This window comes from Apteryx rowi, unplaced genomic scaffold, assembly GCF_003343035.1.
Source record: "Apteryx rowi isolate R43461 unplaced genomic scaffold, aptRow1 scaffold_93, whole genome shotgun sequence".
NCBI classification, from domain to species: Eukaryota; Metazoa; Chordata; class Aves; order Apterygiformes; family Apterygidae; genus Apteryx; species Apteryx rowi.
Window position 1 is genome coordinate 1,433,637 of NW_020451238.1, and position 25,390 is coordinate 1,459,026.

Consider the following 25,390-nt stretch of genomic DNA (forward strand, 5'->3'; position numbering starts at 1 on the left):
GCAGACAGACCTGAACTTAACTCTCTACTGCCTGAGCCAGCCTGTTGTTCTTATCTGTTGCCATTAGCATGACGCTGTAACGCAAGCTAAGACATCCAGGGTCTGCTTCTTCCCATAGATAGGCCCTGAAAATGCAATATTCCAATGCTCTACAATAACCTAATCCATCTTTTAAGACCTTGTCCCTACACAAAAATTGTATTATGCTGATACACTTATGGCTCTCCACAGTTTTCTAATGTGAATGTATTTATATCAGGATAAATCTAGACAAGGATAAGTCATGTGAATAGCGGTATAACTGTCCACTCTAGGGACTGTAGCAATATAACTACGTTGGCCAAAACTCACCAAAAAACTCCATAGCTAGATAGATGCTATCTTGGGCAAAAAGGTAAATTAAAGAAAGGCATAAGTCAAAGTCTAACAGCCTGTCAAAGAAACTTCTCTTACAGAAAATTATACCATAGTAATGCATTACGAGATTTCTGCTCTTTACTGTCTGCTACTTGGAGGCAACTTCTGGCTGTTATCACACAGTTTGGGTGCTAAACTAGCTGAACCTATGGCTTTATCTAGTTTTGCAATTAATTGCCTTTTGTCAGTTTTACTTGTGTAATGAAATATCTTGACAGCAGAAGGGGTTACTTTGCAGGCATGCCCTTTATCATACAAGTACACAGTTGTGGGCAGGCAGAAACAAGTTTGCTCCTCCCATGCTCCTAGCCTGAAGAATATGATTCAGCTCTAATCTAGAAGTCCTTTAGAAGTTTTGTCATGGGACTCTGCTCAAACTGGTAAGTCTTGGCACTAATTTATGCTAAGCAGAATCTGGGCTGATACCACCCACCAGTTCACAACTGGCTGTAGTTATGTAAGGACATCCTCGAAGAATAGCTGTACTCTTACAGAACAACATCAGTGCATAGAACTAGCTTTACTGTTTTAAGTTCTTTTCACCACAGCCAAGCGGTAAAATAAGTTCTCACTTAAAATTGAGTGTGGGTGGCATCAGCGATCTCGTGGACACAACCTGTCATGCTTTCAGAACTAGCTTTCAACCAGACAGGAAATTACTGTTGGTGAAGCTGGAGTACACTATTGCTTTTTTCATTCTTTGTTCTGCTCGATGTCTGGATTATAAGGAAATATTTGTTGAGCTAAAGCTCTGTTAGACGTGGAAGGGATATTTCAAAGTGATTCTGTATTGACATTGGGCACTGTGCTATATTCCAGGGTCTTAGTTATGTTTTGTTTAGAGTTACAAGCGAGGATCAAAGTGTTTTTTGTATCTGCTTCCTACAATTCTTTATTCATTTCATCCACTCCAAATTTTTATTCTTCTCTCTTAATGCTCTGAGGTAGCCCCTAACTCTTTCAAGGACCTTTTTTCTTCCCCGCTCCTATGACAAAAACCTGTTTTCAGTCACTCAGGTCCAGCTGCTGCCATTTTTCTTACAAGCCCTTTCTTCTCTGAATCCTGGAAAAAGTTTCTAGGCTAGAGCTTCAAACACTGACTAGGTCTGAGTTTTCTAGTGAGAATGCAACAGAGAACTACTGTCAGGTTGTGGGTTTTTGAGCTTTTTAATTTTCTTCTGTGGTGTAATTTAGTTGCAGCTTGATTATCCCCTGTATTCTCACCTCCAAGGAAACAAGATAGTCCAGACAGAGAAAGCTCTATTAGAATAAACCTCTTCTTTTGTCTCTGAACTGTTTTGTTGTACAATATTTTTCTAACTAGAAGCTATAGAAATTCAAATATACTCCTTATAATGTGTTGATTGCACCTTTTTCTCTAGTTGCTATTAAGCAATTTGCTATACATACCTCCCTTCCCCTCCCTCCAAGCAGCACTCTATATTTAATCCACATGCCTACATCTTGTTTCTACGACTTCTGCACTGGCAGTAGCATGCCATGTCTGAGCTGAAAAAAGAACTAAATCATTCCAAATTCATTCCTGGTGTTGCATGCTTGATTGAACACAGTGCATTTACACTGAGCGCAGATTTGGCTCATACCTGACTTTGTCAGCATGCACTGTGCTGTAACTAAGTAACAAGAACACTGTCATTAGAAGACAGATGAATAGCTTTCTTCAAGGTCATTAGAGCACTGAGCACCTTTAAGGAGTGCAGAAATCTGTGAAAGGAGGAGTTGGGGAAAAGGACACTGCTTCTTTTAGAGTCCATGTAACAGAAGTGATAAGCTATTTCTGTGATGTGATTGAATGTGACTGAATACTGCAAGCTCTTGGACTCTTATTCTGTAAAATCCACAGCAGAGCAGCTCAGGAAAAGATCGGAGGGAACAGCTTCTGCTGTACTGAGAAAGGTACATATTTCTATTTTCCTATTTCTCGGACCTGACATGTTATGTTATCTTCAATAATGTCACTATTTTAGACAGTGCTGAATATGAAGAAGCAGTGTTTGCCACGTTTCTCACTGGCACTCATTGTCAGGAAGCCAGTCTGTGGGCAGCTACAGCTTTCACAGAGAAAGAGTAGGACATATTTGTGTGTAATGTATTTGTATTGTATTGTAAACCTTGACAGCTGAAAAAAGCAAGATGAGATAACCCTGACTAAACTGAAAATGTAATTTATGGCTATAAGTATGCTGGAATTTGGTACTCATTTGCGCTCAAGAAAAAGCTGAATGTAAGTTGAAGCTTCAGTTCAGTCATATTTGACTATGAATAGCTGCTTTTATAAATGTGTTGCTGCAGCTGTATTTTATGTGTGTTTTCATTCTGACTACGAAGTTGTGCTAGAGCAAAATGTCTCTGAAGAAGTACAATAAAACCTAGTACTTTCACTGCTAACCCTGTTGCTGCTTCCACAGTATCTTTCTGATGCCCTTTATGGACATCCTTTACTTTCTGTCCTTTAAAAACAAACTCATATTTACCAGTACTATCAACTATACCTCAGACCAGTGAGCTCCATAAATCATCTTTACTTCATCTCTTCACTTAAGCTTACCTTTTTGTGCTTAGCCAGCCATGGACTCCTCTAACAAAGCCCTCAGGTTCAGAGTATCGTTCATTTACAAGATCACAATATTTAAGTGCAACAGAAAAATCACCTTTAGTTTGCATCAGAAGGAGAAGGTCTTAACCATGTTTACACTGCAAACAATTTACTTGTGTCAGTCAAGTTTAGCAGTATTTTATTCAGCAGCCCGGAGCTGGGATCAGGTTTATCTCTGCCAGTCCCATACTGTTGTCTTTCAGCATTCCTTCAGGCTCACTGAAATTAGAACTGACCAGAAATTTTCTGAAAAAATATAATTTTGGCAGCAGTCTTTGAAACCAGATATTAATGTGTGAGGCCATACCAGTTTTGATGAAACTCTGTTCAGGAGGGATTTCTCAGGAAGCAGCTTCTAGCTAAAATAAAGAGACAGCCTGTGCCTACTCCAGTCACTTTTCTGGGGAGGGTGTTCACTCAGAATTTGAGAGCAAGGTCTGAGGCCCTGCTCTGTCTCAGTCCGAATGCCTCTTTCCAGGCAAGTACTTTGTTTACCTGCTGTGCTGTAGTGGATCTCACCTTGCCTGGCCTGTTAGAGCTGTTCCTTTTCATAGAAAGAAAGCTTCATTTCAGTAGGGATTTACTTCCTGCTCTTCCAGATCCTTCAGTGGGTGTCCTCACTACCAGTCTTCAGTCATGCAGCCTCCCTGGCCTGGAGAGCAGTTTGTGCATAGCCGAAGGCTGTTCCGGGAGAAAGACAGATTTACACTAGATTAGCTGGTAGCCTTGGCAGCGGGCAGGACAACACAGTGGGGATTTGGGACACTGAGCATCCAATCCTTGGCCTTTGTGATATAAAGAGAAAACATGAAATAGATCTGTCACAGGTGATTACGCTGAGGACAACTAGCCATCTTGGAAGAGTTTAAGGAGATATAATGCCTTTCTCTTTCAGTTTCTTCTCCTTACCTCCATTGGGGGGGAGAGAGGGGGAAGAATGATTCAAATGGAGCTTATTTCACCTCCTGGAAAGCATGAAAATCTGAACTGAGAAGATGTTTTCCTGGTGTGCTGCTAGGGCAGGGCATAGCACTCAGTACATTCAGCAGTTCAGTGTCTCCCAGGTGGAATTCATACAGCTCAGCTGAGCTACGCCAACCCCAAGCTCAAAACAGTAGTACAAATAATACAAAGGCATCTAAAGTTCTGGAGTGGGAATAAGGACTATTAGAAACAAATGTTTTCTAGGGTCACCTGAACAGGTCTTATTCCTGAAAAACTTGTTGTTACTCAGGGGACAGTAAAGTGCATTTCTTATTCTTGAACAATATTTTTACGCTAAAGTCTGGCTTTAATCCTGCAGCATGTTTGTTAGGCCAGTCTGGATCTGAACTCTACAGACCCTCATGGACCTTCCTGTTGGATGGAGAGGAGGCCTCTCTGAGGCCAGTTTCTTCTAAACCCTAGTCTGTTTTATGGGACACATAACCACTATATAAACTTTTTCCTTTGGGTAACAGCACTGAATGCCATTTAGACAATAGCTGCTGCAAAGGGAGTTTTAAGTGGGTAGAATATAATTATCCTAATTGAAATCTGTCCAGGGGGAATGGAGTTAAACACCTGTATGAAGCTTAGTTGATGGGATTCCCTAGAAGATAATAGGCACTTTTCTGTTCTTTTCATTCACTAACAAGAAGCTTGTATTTGTTTCCTTTCAACCTGGAAGAGGGAAGTGAAAAGACAAAAGGACTAGGAAAAAAAAAAAAAAGAAATGAAATCATTAGAACTTTGCATTTATGGAGGTCTAAAATTTTTGTAGTCATAGTAATGAAGCTAAATTGTAGTTCTTTGAGAAACCCTAAGAAGAGAGAAATTGAGATTTCATGCAAGAAATACTTAGTGAAAAATTATATAAAGTCTGTTCAGCTTGTTTTCATGATGTCAGTGGAAAATTGGAATTTCAAAAACCCAGACTAAGTTTCCGTTGAAATACAAGCTATTCACATTTGGCAATATGCTGATTATTCTTCACTGTGTTGCACTCATTTGAAAATACATAAACCCTAATGAAAGAATAAAAGGTAAAAATATATTTTTTTGACCTTTAAAAGTTCTAAAATATGAAGTTGTTGAAATGTGTTGCCTAGAGCAACAGGATACAATATGTTTGGCAGAAGTCAGTCTAGACTTTCTGACCAAAATACTCTGTCTTTTTTGCTCTGGGAAAGGATCAAGAAAAGTAAAATGCCAGAAAATAGAGATTGCTTCAGTCAAGAGAACTTAGGACAAGGAGTCAGGAATTTCAGTCCCAGTCATGGCACAACACAGATCTACTCTGGCCTAGTGCAGAATAACAGACTTTTAAAAATATGTGTAGAAAAGTGCTAACTCTTCTGCATTGTTTTCGCAATGCTTCCCCAGTGTTCTTCAGGTTGTCTGACACTTAAAGGCATAATTGCAGTGTAACCGATTAAAAAGTTCAAACTTAACCTCTTCAACGTTTTTTAACACTTTCTTTTAAATTAGGAGCCATACCTACCTCTCTTGTATGGACAAATGTTAATCTGTTAATTTGTATGGCCTTTGTAGAAAATCTCTAGAAAATTGTTTGCGTTATTACATTCTTCTCCCTGGACACTTAGCAGTGTCTCTGTAACAAGTGCAGGCCCTGTTGTCCCCAGGCACTCTACTACAGTAGTCCATTTCTATTACCATCAATACCATTAGGCTGATAGAGAGATTCTTTTGTGAAAAAAGGTTGAATGGTATAAATTTACCAAGCACTCCCCATTCACCAGGTTATGTGAGCTAATAAAGTCTAAATTAGATTCTAAACCCTTTAGCATCAGAATGCTATAGTACTGTCTGAATGCTTGGAGACTCGTAATAAACTCTTGAACAACCAACCAGCACTTGACAGTTAGATTAAATGCATGAAAAATTATAGCAAGATTGGATGTAACATCATCTTTCCTCCGAGGCCTGATTTATCAGCAAGCAGAAATCACTTAAGGAAAGCATTTGAAGCACTGTTTGTTTCCACATTTTTCCTGTTGTTCATGAAGTCAGGAATATTTATGTTACATTGGCATTTGCTATGTTGGTATCCTAAAATGGATTTCTAGTTAATACTAATAAAATCACTTCGTCATTCCTCAGGTGTCTTCCATATACCCATACCAGGGACTTTTCCAACAAGGATTAATTTAGTTTCACAACATCTTGAAAATTACAGAAGTAGAAGTAACATAAACTTACTCTTGTAGCAACAGAGATGTAGGTTAGACAGCTTGCCCAAGGTCAGACTATTGCTGAAATGAGACTAAAACCTAAATCCCCTGACTCAGCATTACAAAGTTCACTCTCATTCTAGTCCTGATGAAGACTAGAATGAAGCTAATGAAGAATGTCTAGCATACACAGGGTCTTCATAGAGAGATTTTTTTTCATGATTATGTCTAGGACTTCATTTTCAGTACAAAGTAAAACAGTAGCAGTTTATCCAAGCTAAAATCATAATGAGAGGCTCTGTAAGTAGGCTTATTCAGATTCTCTTTGTTTAGAAAATTTTTTTATCCGATAGTGTTCAACCTCCCAAGTACTTTAATAACTGTCAACTCTCATTTTTGTATCTGTAGGACATGAAGTCCTGTTAACTATTCATAATATAATAAATCAAGCTTCAGAATAGTTAAATAATCATATTTAATGCTTGTTTAATCCCCTAAGTACCAAACCCACTAAGGCATATGTCCTTATTAAACATCAAAGTATTTAAACCTGTTTACTTTCAGCATCTTATTTTTCTTCTCAGAAAATACCAGTTTTTAGCAGAGAGAGGTTGTTTTGGAAGGCAATAGAGAAACAGTAGCAATCACCAGTTTAGATTAAATCCCCGTACACCTTCCTCTAATACTGTTATGAAGACTTCATACAGTCTTTATGAAACAATGAAAAAAATCTCAGCTTGAATTTCATCTGGTTATTTGGAGTTACCTTAAAAACTGATATTACCAATTGGTCTACTTCCATTTTTTTTCATTTTAGGGAATTCCAAGACCAAATGTTTTTTAACAGTGCTTGGAAGAATTCACCAGAATGACTGATAAATAGCATTACTAAAAGGTCCTTACAGTAACCTTTGGTGAAGTGGCAGGAGTCACCTTTACAAGAATAAAGAACAAGGATGTATCTTTTTTGTGATGAATCACAAGGGCATTTTTAATGTGTTTCTAGAAAAATTGTAGACCATATAACAGTTTGGGACAGGAATTCTCTAACTTTACAACTGTTGCCATAATAACAGATGCCTAAGTCTGAACCAGTCTCTTGAGGCTTCTTTTAAAGCCATTGAAATGACCTAGGTATTCTATGTTCAAGAGTAAGTGAGCTGGGGCAGCAGATTCCCACAATTTGTGTTTGCCTCTTTCTTTGAAAGTGCTTTTTTAAATCTCTGTAAACTGAAAGAGAGGTATTCCCATTTAAATGCTAATTGTTTTATTAAGATTTGCATTGGGGAAAAATGCTGAACTGCATTATTGAGTCATGAATTGGTCTTATGAAATCTGACAAAATGAGTAAGATTAGATGCATAAGAAAATAACCCAATGCTTTAGAAAGACTTGACAGTAGTTTGACAGGTTTGGGCATGAAATTTTAATATGTTTTCTTTTCAATTCTGTCTTCTTGAAAACAGATTTAGTGATATGTGTTATTCATCCCTTTCTATGATGTTATCCTTCCAGTTTTCTGTTTATTCCCTTGCTCCATTTTACATTTTCCTACTGTTTTCCACTTCAAATTTTAGCTTTCAAAGAGAAGCATCACTTTATCAAGGTGTTTCTAACACATGGAAAAGGCTGCAGTGCTGACGTGTATTTGGAACCTCAAAACAAGCATTAAATAATAGGAGCRACTGCCTTGTAATAAGTGGCTATGGGAAACTTGTCTACATGCAAGTTCAGTTTTACTGCATATTTAATGAATCTCATGAATCCACATTAAAGCTAAAATTACAGTTGCATTTTTCTAAAGCTGTCATAACATGACTGTCTCTTATGTAGTGGTAGTTTTAAATTGGTTGAATTACGCACTTAATTTTCACATCAAATATTTGCCAGCTAAGAATATGAAAACTATTACTTATTTTGGTACAGATTTTTTCCCTCTGGGTACATGACCACTACCAATTCATCTTGCTCTTGACAAACTGTTTTTACAGTCTAGTGCTATCACTAAATTTATTTTCACATCCAAGAAGACAGAAAGTGTTTTGAGATTAAAAGAGGGACAAACTTGGAAAAAGAAACTGTGTTTAAAAAAAAAAAAAAGAGAAGAAATAAGACAAGTCTGTTTTGTTCCTTTTAAAACCTACCTTCTCTGGAAACTGTTTTTTAAGATTATTGCCTCTCAAAGGAGCACTGTTAAGAACAACCTGTATTGCGAGTTTACCAAGTTGCTGGGGTGTTGTACAGCGATAAAAACCCCAATAATTGAAACATAATCCTCAGCACAGCAAAAACAAGCAAGCTCATCTAGGAGCGGGAAAAAAGCAACATGCATGCCATAGGTTCTTGCTACCAGTGACCAAATTTTAACTCCGAGGACCTGTGGAGGCAGGTGGGCTCTGCTCTTATCTATGGTAGCAGTCAACTGTGGGATTCAGATGTGCAAGGATCTAACTGAAGCACTGTAAGAAATGGATCCTTTTAAGCACTTGATCATAGGACTGGCCAAATTGAATTGTTTCCTTGCTTAAGGTTTAGTTCCAAGACCATCCCCAAAACATAGGCATTTCTTTTCTTCTTGACAAGTATCTGTTAGATAAAATGTTTACACAAACCAGTGCTAACAGCCACTCCCCAGTGTAGCTCCGTTATGACAAGAAGAGGTAAGTGTTTTGCCTTCAAAGGATTCCTGGGTGCATTTGAGGCAACAAGAGCCATTACTTGTTGCATGAGATCCAGAATTTGTTTCCCAGATATCCCAACAAAGCCAGCAGTTGTTGACCTTCCAGACAAGCTGAAAGGGCTGTCTGTTTACTCGGGCTTTTGCTTAAGGGATGACTAGAAGGGATAGAAGGCTGTGGCTATCTGTGTGGCTCAGAAGCGTTTCCTAAATTATGCCTTTTTGTCAAGCTATGTATTTCTTGGCATCAGGGGATTTCATGTTGCAGTACCTGCCATGAGTGGCAGCCGTAGGCCAACAGCAGCCTGAATACAATCTGTGCCTTTGGAAAAGATAGTTCATGTGCATCTAAAACAAGGTGTTTTGCTCCACACCATGAAGTGCCCTCTTCTGTAACTACAAAATTGTCAAAGGATATTGCTGTTCAGGTAAGGATGAAGGTGATGTATTTCAGTTTGTTCAAATCAGCTGAAGTTACTAAAATTCAGCAGGCCTAATCTGAGTAGAGTGCTTTTCTGTTCACTGGCTAACAGAGACATGTTAAGCAATAGCATTTCCCAGACTACAGACAATGGAGAAGCAGGCCTTCTTTAAACACACGATCTTCTGAGCATGTGATGTTTTGCAATTTTGTCGTAAAAAAAATTGTAGCAGCATCAAAAAACTACACAATGGAAAACTGTTTGCTAACATGCTTTTCTATGCTTGGAAGCAATATGAAAATGAAGGGGCAGGTTTTTGCCTCCAAACAAATCCTTTTTGTTAAGATATGAAAATAATTTTTCACAGTTTGATTCCTTTCAGAAAAAAAGTATTAGCATTTCTGCAGGATAGAGACGTGGGCTGAGTTAATAGGGGTCAATGGAAAGCAGCTATAAAGATTAATCTACAGATGCTGTCTCTCCTTGTTTTGCAAGATCTCACCAAGCGGTCTTATAGCTATCCTGCGCAATGAAGGAGGAAAGCTGTTCCCCTAAAAATATGCAACCTAGTTCATCCTGCAGCTAAGATCCATTCTTGCTGTCTGCAGATCTTTGAAGGACAGCCTCAAACACAGTGGCAAAATATCCTAGTGCCAAAGCAACAGTCTACGTCAGCTGCACTCAGAGGATGCCAAAATATCCATTGTAACCAGGGAATTATGTCTGGCGATACTGCAAAATGATCTGGAACGCCAAGACAGTCTGTAGCTCTAGAAGTGCCTGAGTATGGCTGGACTGCTACCCAGCAAGTCACTGGTACGCAAGGCTCACACAGATCCCCTTGTTTAGAGTCAGGAAGGTTAGACGCCCGTTGGCACCAGTAAATGTTTTCTGGGGTCCATCCATTCATTTGCAGTTCAGAATAATTATTGCCTCTCCACTATGTCAATAATAAGCCATGAGAGCTAAGTGACATCAACTAGAAAGATATTTTTCTGTTAAACCAATGACATTTTCATAGTCCAAGCCAAGCCCCCAACTGACAGGTGATAACTTTATGTAGAGCAACTGAAAAGAGCAGAAACTCCATCTAGGAAGGCTCAGGATACTTATGACTTGTCAGCAGAACCGCTAGTGCATGGAAGGGAGGAGCAAAACTGACATTCCAACCTTCACGATCTTACTGAGGCACAGAGAAAGCTTCTTACTGCCTAGGAAACAAAATTCAGAAAACCCAAGAAGCAAGATTTTCATACGCTAATAATACCAGTGAGCCCTGAAAGGAAGTGTCTCAGGTCAGTCTCTGCGAGGAAAACATTAGAAAGGCAAGTATTAACGTTGATGACTATTTGAAAGCAGAAGAAATAGTCTTTTAAGAGCTCCAAACAAATTATACTTGCTGTGCAACTCTGGTAAGTGGATGAGTGAACAAACATCAGCTCTACTGTAGGCTGAGCATGTCTCCATAGCAACCCAGTCATCTTCTGAACTCAAAATGTGCTCTGCATGATGATGCAAAATTTAAAGCACTGGGATAGATTTTTCCCATGGGTAACATACATGTACCAGGTCACTCTACAGAATGGAGGTCTGACCACCCTTAACATTTAGGATTTGCCTGGGAAATTTTTGGGGAAAACAAACTAAAAAGGAAGCAAGAACAGGTCGGAAGAGATCTAGAGGGATATTTGGCTAATCATATGACCCCTTCGCTTTTGGTCTCTGGCAGTTTAGGCAAAACTTTTGAGGATCTTCTTGCAGTTCTTGTTGCAGCAATGGTTCTGCTAAACTTCAGGTAAGTGGAACATTAACACAGTCACAGTTGGAAGCTGTTCACCATTTTTAGCAAGCTGGAAGACAAAAAGACTTAACAGGAAGAACAAGAGACTGCCAAGAGTCGAGTATCACATTCTTTAAAAATAATAGTTTAAAAACCAATGCAACTCACCATACAGGCCCTATTCAAGGCAGCGTACTATGGTTAAGAAGTAGCTTCTGAATCCTTTAGACCCGCATTCAAGTGCCAGACTAGATTTCAAGAACAAATGAACCTTGTATTCACTCATGCTCCTGCTAACGAGAGCACGTTCCAACCTGTGCTCCCCGCCCAGCACGCAGCTGTGAGCCCCTGCCTGCGGGAGGCAGCTGGAAAGGGGAGGTGGTACAAGCTACTTCATCAGAAATGAGGTATGTTTTGTGTTGTACGAGAGGCGCTTAGCCAGAGCCTCAAGCAAGTCACAACCCTTAGTTTTGCACTCTCTCAAAGGCTAAATCAAATCTTTAATTTTAAGAATCCTTTCTTATCAGGTCTTTTATGCTGTGACTCCTGCGCAGAAATAAGAGCACCTTCCTGTATACTGTTTTGTTTGAAATCCATCAGAGTAAATGGCTTTGACAGGATTTACTGCTTGAGCCGTACAGGGTGACATGCATCCCATCTGGTGAGCTTTATGTTCAGATGCCCTGAACTCAGAGATGGACAGATACACACACACATACAGTACCTGTGCTGCACACACACAGGAACCTGCAGCTATGACACTGAATTTCAGGGGAAAAATAGGCACAATCCCATCAGATAATTGGAGCCTGCCCATCAGAGGAAAACAATGTGCTCTTCTCTTACATCTCTTGAAGTTCATGAGCCTGGGCACTTCTCTGATTCAGGAATTTAGCTTTGCATTTTTATAACCAGTGAGAAAACATCCCTGCTTAAAAAAAAAAAAAATCTATATATATCTATCTTTCGTTCTCAGAAGTGTCAGACTGATGGCTCATGTCAAAGGTTTAACGAGTAGGGAAAAGGTTGCCATCTTCTGTAAGCCATGCCATCTGGGTCTCTCTGCTGCAAGCTCTAGGAGGAGGGGGGCAAGCTGAGTCCTACTAAACCATCCAGCCTGTTTCTCTGCAGAGCATGCCAGAAGGGCAGGGGCTAACAAGGAGGTCTGCATGCAAGGTAGCTCAGAATTAAAAGGTGAGGCGTTCACTATTCTCTTGCCAAGGCTAGCTCAGAAGTTTCCCAGTGCTCAAAGATTAGAGCGAGATCACATGCAGAGTCTAATTATTTAAGATTTTAAATCCTTTAAAAAATGGTTAGAACAGGTTTGATGCTCATTAAGAGCCTTCTTGTGCAGTGGCATGTTTGGAGCCAGGACTGAGCAGCTGTGWGGGGGAAGGGATCAGAGCATTAAATAAAGCCACTTGTTGACTGCCTGTAGAATTTGCTTCTAAAGGTAGTGCTGCAGAGCACCAGCCGTCACCGAGTGACAGAGAACCATTTTCAGCTATTCTGTACGGTGTTGTAATTAAACTCGGTGTGTTCCTCTTCAGGATGGTTCGTTGTGGGTTGTTCAGCTTAATATTTACACAAAAAATAGCTTTCTCCTGTGCCACCTTAACCCTGGGCTGTTTTTTTCTCTTTCGTTCCAGATGCTGGAGAGCTCTTCAGTCCTTTTGTTCATTGTATTCGTCCTGCTCTTCCTTCTGCTGCTCTTTGTGGTACTCGTCAGGAAAAACGGCACTGCTGCCCTTATCTGGAATGAAATCATCCGGGAGAAAATAACCAATTTCATCATGAATCAGAGCAAAGAACAGAGGATTTTAAATTTTGTGCTGCAGAATGCAGTCCGAGGGGACCCCTGTAGTGTCATGGACACTATAGATAAGTACTGCTCCCAGAAAGAGTGGGCCATGAACGTGGGCTGTGAAAAAGGTAATTGCATCAGGATATCTTGAAGTATCATTTGAGACTAGTACAGTACAGGACACATTACTGAATTCACACAGCCACTGCTGTCTGCTAAAAAAAGACCCACAGCAGCCTTGCGGTCAACAAAATAATTCTGCAGACAATAATGTGTGCTTGTGCAGATGTCTTTGAGAATGGGTCTCCAGTGAGATCCAGAAGTCATGGGACTAAATCTTGTTTTGTGCATGTTGTGTACACTGCAACTGCGTAAGCAAAGGGTGACAAGTTATGGGAAACTCTAGAGCTACATTGTACCTCAACTCCCACACAGGGTGGCTATTTTCAACTGAAAGATGCTATATAAAAAAGTGAAGTATTTTAAACCACAGGAATTTTGTATTTGCAAACAAGTTAAAGACAATGTACTTTTGAAGGGAGAGATCCCACCCATGTAATCCACAGAAGCAGCTATCAGACTTTGCTGCTACTTAACAAGTAAATCATCTTGTTCTCATCTCCTAAAACAAACTATGTGGACAAAACATTATTTTCTTTTTCTTAGATGCAGGGAAGTCTTTTTGTGGTTTTAAGATGCAGTCTTTTCATAAAACTGTAATGGCAAAATGTTAACATAGTCCCTTGGGAATTAAATACAAACGCTTTTCTTACAGTATATACTTTCTGGTGGGAAATTGTTAGAGGAATTTGCTTAGTCTAGGATTAACATAGCTAATGAAACACAACTGTAAGCATTGTAATAAAAATGCTCCTATGTCATGGGTACATTTTGTGAATCCAACTCTTCTGCATACCATGCTGGGGTGCTTAGGGCAATAGAACAGCAGACAGTGCCGAGTAGGAATCGTTAAAGCTCTAAACTTAGATCATTTGGGATTATATTCCTAAAAGTTTCACTCTAATTTTGCTTTGACAAGATGACTTTTCTTCAGATGAGCTGTAGAAAGTTAATACATCTTTAATTCCAAGATTTCCAGAGTGACCATATAGTCTCAAATGCAAGCGGTAGCACATCATACTATTCATAAACAAATGATCCATAAAAAAAAAAATCACATAATAAAATGTATATGTATGCTTAGAAAATAGATGGGTCAGAAAAAAATCCCTTCAAATACCTTTTAAGATTAGCTATCTAGTATCTATCCATACAAGTAAGAAAGGGAACAGTTTTCTGACAATGAAATCTTTATCTTCTGGATATAGTATTCTGTCACCTCATTTTGGGAACATTTTTGTTGTTGTTGTTAACAATTGACTAATGTTTTCCATCCCTTGAATTTACTGAGTGAATCCAAATACTTTGCAACTTTAACTAAATTTTTTTCCCCTTGGAAAACAACTGTTTAGAATGAGAAGTTTTACATCGGATTACTGCAAGTAGCATTTGCAACAAATCATGAGCACTCAAAATTCAGGAGTTTTATATTTCACAAATATAGTCAGGTTTTGCAATAAGTTCTTGGAAATAAAACACTGCATTTTTCCCTTTTAACACTAAAAATGTTTCAGTTAACTCAGGCATCTCCTCACTCAGAAATATTTATATTGCGAAACTAGGATTTTTCTAGTTGAAAAGCTGCATTTTGAATGTTAGAATGTCCATGATCAACTTGATCACAGACAGTTTGCAAAGGAAACAGTATATAGTTTGACATCAACCCTTAAATTTTGAATATCTTGAGCAACTGATCACTTGAACTTTAAGTTTCTCATCACTAACTTCCCCTTCTGTATATGAACCAGTTCAGTTTTGTCAAAAGTTAACCCATTTCCATTTTATTCAGGTTTAATTCTAGACAAGACAGTGGAGGAGATCAAGCCTTCAGTTGTTTTGGAACTGGGAACATACTGCGGTTACTCAGCAATTAGGATTGCTCGGCTGTTGAAGGCCGGTGCTCGTCTCCTCACTGTGGAGTTCAACCCAGAATTTGCTGCTATTGCTAAACAGATGATCGAGTTTGCTGGAGTACAAGATAAGGTAGATACCATTTTTCTGTGGCTGGCACGAGGAAGTGATACATGGAAAATGCAAATATGTCCAAAGAAACAGCAATGAAAGGTTTAAATTTATTATTCTACTTGTCAAGCAAGTGCAACATCCTAAATGTTTGGGAGCAAGCAGAGTTTAACAGACAGGCTTGATAGCAGGGAAAACTGGTGAAGTTGTAAGGTCTCCATGCAGAAAACCAAGGTCATTTGCTCTTTTGCACATACATTGTGAGCAAGCTAAATGAATAGACAGCAGTTGGGGGCCCAAGTATGATTCAGACCCAGTGGGGGGTCAGGGTAGAGTTTTGGGCTTGTCAAGACTCAGGGGGTGGAACCAAAATGACCAGGGCTGTTCTCCAAGGTTCTCTGCTGTCTGAGTCAGAATGAGGATTCAGAGGGGCAAGGGCAGAACCAATTGTTTAAATCCAAATCTCCTAACATTTGAAAGCATTTAGGCTTCATCTTCCTGTTTGGCCTCTTTACTATTCACTGGTTACTGCAGTAGGCAGACAGTTTGCTGACAGTTCACTATGGGTTATTATCAAAGCCCATAGTGACTGTAAGAATACAGGCCTGGAGGGAAGCTCCTGGGTCAATTGTTTCACTTATTATAGTCACAGGACACCAGCTCACAAAGTCTTCTTTTTAAAATTAGCAATCACTATTGCAAAACTGGTTAGATTTGCTGCTGTTATGCAGCTGCAGGATTCCCCCACAAACTTCTCCTCCTGAGAAACCTGTAATTTCCAGCCCATATTTATTCATGGATATTTTGTTTTCCTTTATTCTTGCACCAACAGCACTCATTAGTTTAGCTTCTTGCCTGGTTTACACTCCCTGACCTCTCACAGGAGTACAGCTGAGTAATTCGCTGTGTCACCCTCCACAAAAGCTAGACTAGTTTTTAAGCAGGAAAGCAATATTCTAAGGGGTTCAAATCAGTGTCAAGACTGAGTATGACAGAAAACTGAACCACAGTCTAACTTGTTACAAAAGCTCACAGGAAGCAGTTGCATAATGTGCAATGGACTTCAGCTGAGACGTACTTGTTCAAATCTAGATGGTCACAATACAGATGCCTGTATTTTGGGCAATCTGCAATGTCTTGACTCCCTGTACAGTCAGTTGAGACACAGGTATTTCCAGTCTATAATCCATCTCAGCCCAAGGCAGACATCTACAGCAGGTCAGAGGATTCATGCCCAAGAAGTGCCTCTCTATTGACCAGACAATCTGGACAACTTGCTTCAACATAAATTATAAAAATAGAGGAAATGAATGCCACTGTAAGATCTTCTAATGCATTTCTTAACTTCTCGAAGAGAACTTGGAAGCAGTAGCGACATCTCACATTGCATTTCCCCATCTGAGTTAGTCTCCTGATCAGCTATGAGTCATAAACCAGTCACATTACCACTTCTTTCATCCACCCACAGTATACGGTACTTGCTTAACAAATCAGCATGTAGCAGCTTCTTTCAGTTGAACAGTGCTTATGCCAATAAACCTGTGAGGCAAATGTAATAGCCTTATTCCTGCCTCCTCCCTCTACTGGCCATATTAATCTTACATACTGTAGCCTCCAGCTTTGTTCTCTGCATCTTCTGCTTCCCATTGGGCTACAAGATTTGACTGAGATGCAATGAAAATGCCAAACTAATACAAGTAGTGTTTTCAACAGTAGATTCCCTTGCTGCCCATAGAGAGTCACTTTATCCAACAGAAACAAGGTCAAAGTTTGGGGTTTTTTTTTAATATAATAGCACAGAGGAAAAATATTTTGGAACATAACTGAGTTGATTTGTTAAAACAAGTCCACGTGATCTAACTCTAGCAAATAACTCAGCTGAGGTTGTACTGAGCTATGCCTGGCCACAACTTAAGAAGAGCTAGAGGCATGTGCTTTTTCTTAATAGTCCACAATTCATCAGATGGATTTGCATTACAGGTAAACATCCTTGAAGGCCCTTCGGAGGAAATTATCCCTCAGCTGAAGAAAAAATATGAAGTGGATACTCTGGATTTTGTCTTTCTTGACCACTGGAAAGACAGATACTCACCAGACACCATCCTGCTTCAGGTGAGTTTGAACAATTCCAGTCCTAAAAATAAAGTAGCGTATGCCCAGATATCTGTGAGGCCTGTATTCTTTATGAAGGACCTCATCCTGGAAAATGAAAAATGGCAGTTAAGTAGCAACCTTATGAGAAAGGATATAGGGGAAAGGGTCCCAAACCTTTCTCAGGGACAACTGCCCACAGTACATAGCTCAGGACTTTGCAAATACTGGTGAATCTTTTTTTCCTGAACAAATGGGTCTGCAGTAAAAATCCCATCTGGAGGAGCAGTGTCTGGGACTTGCTATCCCTGGAGGGAGTCTCTACGTGGTCACTAACCAAAACACTTGACCCGAACATCCTGGACCTGGGAGCAGGCCAGACTCAGGACCTGCATATTTGCTGCTCTAATTTCCTGAATACCAACTCCTCCACTTCTGCCTGGGGCTGTGCTGCCAGCAGAGCTTCTCGATGAAATACTATTTTAGTAGCATAGCTGGATATCATCTTTCTAGGAGCCTTTACTCCACCTAATTAATTGGCTGTAACACAACCTCTAGAAGAGTGCAGACTGTCCCAGTCAGGCACTTGCGAGAGAAGTGCTGTCTAACTCTATCTCCAGCCCTGAATGAAGGTTCTGCTCATTTCTTCCCAACCCCCCTCAACCATTCCTGTTATCTGTACAAAATGAGTTGGCTGCAACAGCAGTAGGCAATGGTAGATAGCATTAAAAGGGAGGTAACTGTGCACTAGAGCACTTCTGGATGGGAAGATAATTTCAAGTGTTAAAAAGTTTAAATTCAGAACATCTATATCTATAAACACTGGACACACGCAGATACTCTCCTAGTTTGGGAGTTGCAGGCTGATAAAAGTTTCTAAAACTGCCTATTTGGCTGGAAGGGCCATTTTTCAATTATTTTCTTTACAATAAATCCCACTTTTTTTAGGCTGACTCTTACATTCAGAACCAGCAAGTCTGTCCACCAGCTACATCCTCACCCTGCTTGAGGACTACAAACACTATTTTCTCATCCAAGCTATCCTGGTTTTTAATTTCACCCCTGTCCAGACAGCTGTTTGAAAAGCAGAGGATTTGCTTAGGATTATGGACAACCAGCATTGAATTTACACATCAGTAGCTAGAGAAAATGTCCCCCTGCCCCAATTATTTTGTATCCAGAGAATGTTTTCTTTTAAACTGGCTGCATAATCATGACTGAGCTCTTTCCACTGGGAAGAACTAGCACATCCTTGTCATAGCTGAACCTTCACCATACAACCAAAGCAAACAAGTAAGAGCCAGTTTAGTTTCATCTTAGTGGAATAGTCTGATGCATGTGTGACGCAAAGTTGCTTTGCTTAAAAAAACCTTGTGAATTTCAGGGGAGAAGATGAAGATCCCCACATTTCCTCAGATGTCACAAACCTTCTTTCTAACTCATATTTGTGGCGAGTATTTCAAGTGGCCCAGACATCATTCCTCTTCCTGCAGTTCTAAAAAAAAAAGCCTGGCACAAAGAGCATCAGAAATCCTGATGACTGGTGGGAAATACAGCATGTTGTCACTCACAGGCTTCTAATCTGCACAATAGAAACAGACCAGAGGATATTCGCCATGTCTCTGAAATCACTTCTACTGTGCTGGCTGGTGTTCAGTCACCAGAGGTGAGAGCAGTAAGCTAAATAGCCTCTGCAGCACACTCATCAACAGGAATGCTCTGATACACTGGGAGTGACAAAAACTACACCATGTTTCAGCTTTGGCTGCTGCCTGTAACCACAGGATGACAACCAGCCTGATTAAGTACAGGCTTTCTTTTCTAGAATAGCTGATGAGCTCAGATAAGCAACTTCTAGTAGACAAAAATACCAGCAAAAATTATGCTTGTAGGTTTACCGAGGAGAAGCATTGAACTTCAAGTGAATATTGCAAGTTAATTATGCCCTGTGGAAATTTGTCAGACTGATGTTCCTTGCATGCAAACCATACTTCATGCCCTGCTGCTGAACAAAGTAGCAGAAGGTTGGGCAAGAGGAGAGGAAAAGCAGCTCAGGAAATCTATTTTTTTCCTGATTTGGGGGCTTGACTGGAATTGACCAAAGCAGTCCAGTACCTGCCAATCTCTTAGGTGGCCTTAACAGCTACTACAACATTTTCATGCCATATAAAAGGAAAGCTTCAACCCTTAGACATGAAAGCCAAAACAGAACTATTTTACTAACCACTTTGACATAGTTGGAAACAACATGAACAGCTAACTGCATACATGCACTACACTTAAGCTGTTGCATCATTCAGGTTTTGAAATAACAAATCATCAGCATCACTAATGCTCTTCCAATTGTGTCAGCAGAAAGTGTCAGTGTAGGAAATACAACCACTGAAGATTGGATAGAAAGTTGTTCAGCTTCTCCCTTGTCTTTTCTACCCTCCAAACCCACAGTACAATGGGTTTTTGTATGCAGGCTCTTGAGTATGACATGGCTGACACAAAAGAACATGACATTCAAACCCATATCCACTTAACAGTCACCATGAAGCAATTTCTCTTCTTTCTAGGAATGCAACTTGCTGAGGAAGGGCTCAGTTCTTCTGGCTGACAATGTCATCTGCCCAGGAGCTCCAGAGTTCCTTAAGTATATTCGCAACAATCCCAGTTTCCAATGCACTAACTACCCAGCTCATCTGGAATACATGGAAGTGCAGGATGCTATGGAAAAGGCTGTGTTTTTGGGATGAGGAGAGCCATTAATACTCAACTTCTGTTTCAAATTATGTAAATGCAACTGCACAGATTAACTTGTCCATGCTTTAAATTTTGCTTTTTGTATTTTGGAACCTGTAATTAAAGCAAGCTTTAGTGGAGGTCATTTTAGGCCAGGTGAAGATCAAGATCTGGAGTGTGTAAGTAGAGTAACTCCTCAAAGACCTGTTTCTGTTGTTTCACATGGTTCTGCAAACCAAGGTGATGTCTGTTGCCTTACCTTTACTAACACATCACTGAACAACACAGTTTGTTACTTTGAGCTCAAACCCAAGCAACCACAGTTTGCAGTGGGGATGGGGTGGAGAAAAATCACTGCAACTTCTGAAAACTTGGGTCCCAAAGCTAAACTGACTAATCATTCTCAAGAGTAAAAAAGCATGCATCCTGGAGGAAAAGAACATCTCAGGCACACTGATTTTGCTAAATTACTAGCATGCCACTTCATGCAGTGAAGGCTCGTGTAGTGATATCAGATACATTTTTGCATAGTTACTGCAAAAGTTAATCATCTGTATGCTGGAGAAAAGGGCATGTGCTGAAAGAAGACAGACCCATGCAATGATGAGAACAGAATTTTGCAGAAGGCAATGCGAACAAGATTATTAACCTGCACATGCGGAGGCATGGAAAACTGAAGAATTAAGTGCATTAAAATAAACACAGTAACAGACAAAGGGAGCAAGTTTTTTAACAGAATACCAGAATTACATAAAATCACTGAAACCTTGAGATCATTCCATTTACTTACCTCCTTATTACATTGTATATACATAGCATGTACTTTTTAGGGGCAGAACACACTGCTTACTCTAGACAAAGCACTGTGTATATGTCTAAGGCATTGCATAACGATTACAGCAGAGAGACTGGGTCTTCCCAGGTGGCTCCTGCACACCTGGTTAAACTGAATGTTGTAGCTGAACACTATATAAATAGCAAGTGTTATCACTGTGAAGATACAAAGCCAAATCTGAAGTCTCTAACTCACCTGAATAAGACAACAATGCACTGGCATTTTGTCGCATGTCCTGTTGTCATTATATAATGAGGCAGTAGTCACATTTATAAGTAAAAACAAACAACAACAACAAAAAACTAAACTAAAAAAAAAAAAAGAACAGTAAGAGCAGGCACATGACTTCCTTCATTACAGATGAATTCTGCACTGCACTTGAGATTTCCAGTCTTGGAACAGTCACAGAAAGACCCAACAGTTGAAAAACAGTGAAAATTGGGGATTTCTATAATGGATTCTTACAGACCTGTTAAAAGCCACTTCCTTTTATACCCCTTTACTGAAGTCTTATTTATCCTGGCATTGGTACTAAAGAAAATACAGGATACCAGTAATAAGCATGGTAGAGAATTTCTGCCCAGTATAAAAGGAAACTAGAACAAGCTAAGGTGACATGGTCAGTTCAGGAATGGACCAAGCAAGCACAGTGACCCAGTCAGCTTGTAAAGCTTGCATTTCACAGGGATACAAAAATGCAAAATTACTGGAATTTCTTTAACAATTTAAACTCTGTCGCAGTTGGGAAAAAACAAGATTTACTACGCCGAATCAGACTGTGAAGAAGTCGTCCCTCATGGCTGCGTCGTGCTGTGTAGGAGGAATCCTTGTGCTCTGAGGCCTCCATCTCACATTGTGAAATGAGTCAGTGATTAATTCTGCAAGTTTGCTTAGCAGCAGTTCCTCTTGGTGCTCAACTTGCTGTCACCAGGCCAAAGTCCCTCAGGTGATTCCAGGTAATCTTTGCAAAATTTTCAAAGAAGAAAATCATATTCAAGTCCATTTACTGGCATACACAAGTTCATAGAGCACATTGGAAAGTCTGGATGCTTGTAGGTGACTAGTGTTTTTTTTCTGTACACCTAAGGTCATGACTCCAAAGAATCCTCTTCCATTTCTAGCTTTAAACACTTTTGCACCTAAACAGACATTCCTGCTGTAGCAATGCATTTGTATATACTGGTACATCAACCAAAGTCTCAGATACAAGCGGAAAGTTGCATAACAATAAATGCAGGCAGAATGCTTCTGTACAAAACCACATTCCTACTGTTAGCCATCACCATTCTGCATGGCTAAAATAACTGCAGAGAGACCATTAAGAAAAGCAGGGAAGGAGGGAACCTCTTGATTTAGCACGGATATTTCAAAAGATGCATTAGTGAATAATGCATGTGTAATATATAAGCAAGTATATAACAGCCACCTTTTAGTAGAAAAAAGGTATTAATTCATTAGGCAGGATCTCCCACAAGAGAAGCAGTAAAAACAAAACAAACAGCCTATGTATCATCAGATTTTCTTTTTTTTTTTTTTATACAAAATTTCACATGCAAGAAAAATTTTTCAACTTAACCACACTTCTGAAATGCTCATAATTATTGGTGTCAAGGGATGAAAAGGAAAAAGCCTGATGGAGTTTGCATGACTGGTAATTAGAAAAAAAACTTTTGGTCAGTTGCACAAATATGATCTGGAGTCACTGATGCATAAATGTGAAATCCCCCAGGGAGAAGAGTTATGTTTCAAAATAAAGTCATGCTTTGAATACTGGGAGAAGTAAAAAGTAGGCAATGGATTTTCTTCTAAGCAATTTAGATATATTCTAAAAACCTACTGAGTGTCAGWGCAGTATCAGTCTATAGCAATTAGAAGACAACCTATTCTTGCAAAACGCAGGTATGAAACAGTGGAAGCAAGTGTGTGAAGTCTGTCAGCTGAGAGCATACCACTCATAGAAAGCTCCCAATATAAAAGAATCCTGCTGAAACAACACAAACCCTTCAGTGAATTCTCACAACTCATGTCACAAATGATGGATCCCACCAAATATTGCTAATTGAGATTTATTCTCCAAATGGCAACTACTTTCTGAGTTGTCTTAGTGGTTCAGGCAATACATGAAAGTGAAGTCTAGTTTCTGCCAGTCTCTCTGTTACAAAGGGACATGACGCCATCTCTCAAAATATTAAACTGATTCTTTAAATCAGTGTACAAGAGAAGTGGAGGATTCATGAGGAAGTCAAACCCAGCCCCAGTCCCTTTAGCTTCCTAATTTAATACCAAATTGAGCATAGCAGCACCCATGTAGCAATCCTTACACACAGGAAATTACCAATCAGAGCAAACAGCAGTTACTCTATGTCTATAGGAGACTGCTTCCTCCCAATGATATGATAAAGTGAAAGCACCCTCTGATGAATTTTGAGCTATAAGTCACAAATGCCAGATCCAGTGAAGTGAACATGTAGAAGACCCTATGAGGGCAGCAAAGGGACCATCAAGATCCCAGCTCCCCCACTAAAGACAACACCACCTGATCAGTGATGCATTCTCATTTGCTTCATTTGAGCAAGTGAATTAAGAGTCAATTATAAGGCATTGTATCAATAACAGCCCGCTATGTTTGCTGTGCATGCATACTAAACGGAACCTCACTGTCTTTGCCTCTGTCTCCACAGCTCAGTTAATGGTCATAAAACAACTTCAACTGTAACAAATCCTCCATTGTCAGCTTGTACCACAGTGAGGTTTTGCCACTGCTGTGCTTTAGTTGCACAGAGATCTTCACGGTAAGAGACAGTGGGGAAGACAGTCATGAGGACAGAATATTCCCCCAAGACATTGCTGAAACCTGAAATAGATGAGGGCTGTGATACTTCATGCCTGTTGTTCCCAGGTTAACCTTCACCTGTGGGACTCATTGCTTCCATTTGCCCAACCTGTGATAAACTGGAAATGAAATCACTTTGACAGCTATAAAAGGTCACTTGTAGAAACAACATATTTGCTTTAGTTCAGTATCTTACCTACAGCATCTACTATTCATTGCCACATTAATGCATCCATGAAGAAAGACAATCAGATTCCCCATTGCAGTAGAATGACAGTGATACCTAGGAGCGAGATGCTAAGCCCAGGAGCCCACATCTTACCACAGCACTTGTGAAACTAGATGTTCCAAATGCAAGTACAGGACCTGGAGATGATTCTACCTAACTTCTGTGTATGCATTCTGGACATCTGACAAAGAGGGAAGGCAAGCTGAAGATGACCTTCCCAGTGCTGTTTGCAAGCATCCACAATAGATAGAACCACACAGCGCTGAGGGTACAATGAGGCATTAACACATAGCAAACTTTCATCAACCTTGAACTCACAGAAGAGCCAACCTCCATTCCATCTGCAAGACCTTGCAGAACACTTATGTCAAGATTTACTGGGTTTTGTCTTGCTTCGTGAGGGCATGTCAGTAAGCATGCCATGTTTGGGTGCATCAGTCTCCACACTGATCTTAACATATATGAACCTGCCTGGCAGAGCCACTCCTCAGGAGTATTAACCAAAAAAGAGCCAGTAACTGGCTGTTACCTGAGGTGAAATTTTTTCCCCACACAGCAGCAAAACTAAATTATTTGGCACATCCCAAAAATATCAATTTCTCATTTCAACCAAATCTCACACATAGCTCCAATAAACTTACAGATTTTCTGTTGTTCTTACACATCTGTGTTTATGAGTATACTTGCACATGTTTCAAAAATGTGAAATCTTTGTAATGTTACAAGGCTTTTATGACTAAGTTGGGAAATGTCAATAGCTTCCCAGGTGGAAAAGCCATCAGCAAGTTTGGCTTGTGGTCCCAACTGTGCAGACCTTTGAACAGTGACACAGCTGTCTTTCCTGCAGAAATATTCTTGTATATTAAAAAGGAAAAAAAAATATGATGTACCATCCAAGGTCCTTATAGGGCTTTTATGCTACAACTCCAACATATGGCAATGAATCACAATTTCCAGCTATACTAGTTTAAAGGATATTTCAATTGCCCTCATTACCACTGAACTTTTACTAACACACTGAGTGCTGACCTGAGTTAGGACTGAATAATCCCCTGCCACAGAAAAGTGCTGTCATAAAGCCAAAGAATATTTGTGATACCTGATGTAACAAAAAAAAAAAAAAAAAAGAGAGAGAGAGAGATAACCAATGGCACGTGTATTCTTTCCAGGCATGGTTTATTGAAAACACACCAAATTGTTATCCTACATACCTGGTTTCTAACAAGCATTCTACTTGTCTGTGTTATGGAAAGGTCCTATAATAATAATAATACATTCTGTCACGGTAACATTTGTTCTATGAAAAGCATAATCCGCCTTTCTTCACCTCCATACTTGTAAAATCAAACCATTCTAACTGTTTCAGTTTATAGTACAGTGTAAATACAATGCAAAATCCCACCAGTCTAAACTACAGAGAGAATGTCGAGCAGTATTACAGAAAACACATTGTTGATTTTTTTTTATTCTCCTACCATGAAAATTTTAAGGCACATGATAGTTACAAACACATTAGCTACTAATTACCAGTAAGCTTCTTAGTCTAGTTATTTTGTTTTTCTGAACAATAAGAACCAGATTGGCAGGCCTTGTAGTATCTGCGCTATCTTCCTCCTCACCTTGCAACTGGACTTCAGATTATCCTACCCCAATGTAAAACTTAAGACAGGCGAGAAAAAAAAAACAAACAGGTTCGTAATACC

General features: G+C 39.7%; 1 protein-coding gene across 6 annotated transcripts; it reads left to right on the plus strand.

Moving 5' to 3' along the window:
- The first annotated feature begins 691 nt into the window (after nt 1-691).
- COMT (catechol-O-methyltransferase) lies at nt 692-24,814 on the plus strand. Of its 6 annotated transcripts, XM_026091946.1 has the most exons (9): nt 697-797; nt 7,025-7,165; nt 8,801-8,867; nt 9,136-9,312; nt 11,036-11,101; nt 12,736-13,018; nt 14,800-14,993; nt 16,953-17,084; nt 19,625-24,814. In XM_026091946.1, the coding sequence occupies exons 6-9, from the start codon at nt 12,736-12,738 to the stop codon at nt 19,802-19,804; spliced, it is 789 nt and encodes a 262-aa protein (XP_025947731.1). In that variant the 5' UTR covers nt 697-797; nt 7,025-7,165; nt 8,801-8,867; nt 9,136-9,312; nt 11,036-11,101; the 3' UTR covers nt 19,805-24,814. The 6 variants fall into 6 exon arrangements, with proteins under 6 accessions (XP_025947729.1, XP_025947734.1, XP_025947731.1 ...); XM_026091947.1 differs by lacking the exon at nt 11,036-11,101; XM_026091948.1 differs by lacking the exons at nt 9,136-9,312; nt 11,036-11,101.
- Nucleotides 24,815-25,390: the final 576 nt, after the last annotated feature.

What these genes read in the sequence shown, in the direction of transcription:
- COMT (XM_026091944.1), top strand. Translation starts at nt 12,736, where the DNA reads ATGCTGGAGAGCTCTTCAGTCCTTTTGTTCATTGTATTCGTCCTGCTC. An exon ending in TTGCTGGAGTACAAGATAAG is followed by an intron (nt 14,994 to 16,952) that starts GTAGATACCATT and finishes TTTGCATTACAG; the next exon opens with GTAAACATCCTTGAAGGCCC. An exon ending in CAGACACCATCCTGCTTCAG is followed by an intron (nt 17,085 to 19,624) that starts GTGAGTTTGAAC and finishes TCTTCTTTCTAG; the next exon opens with GAATGCAACTTGCTGAGGAA.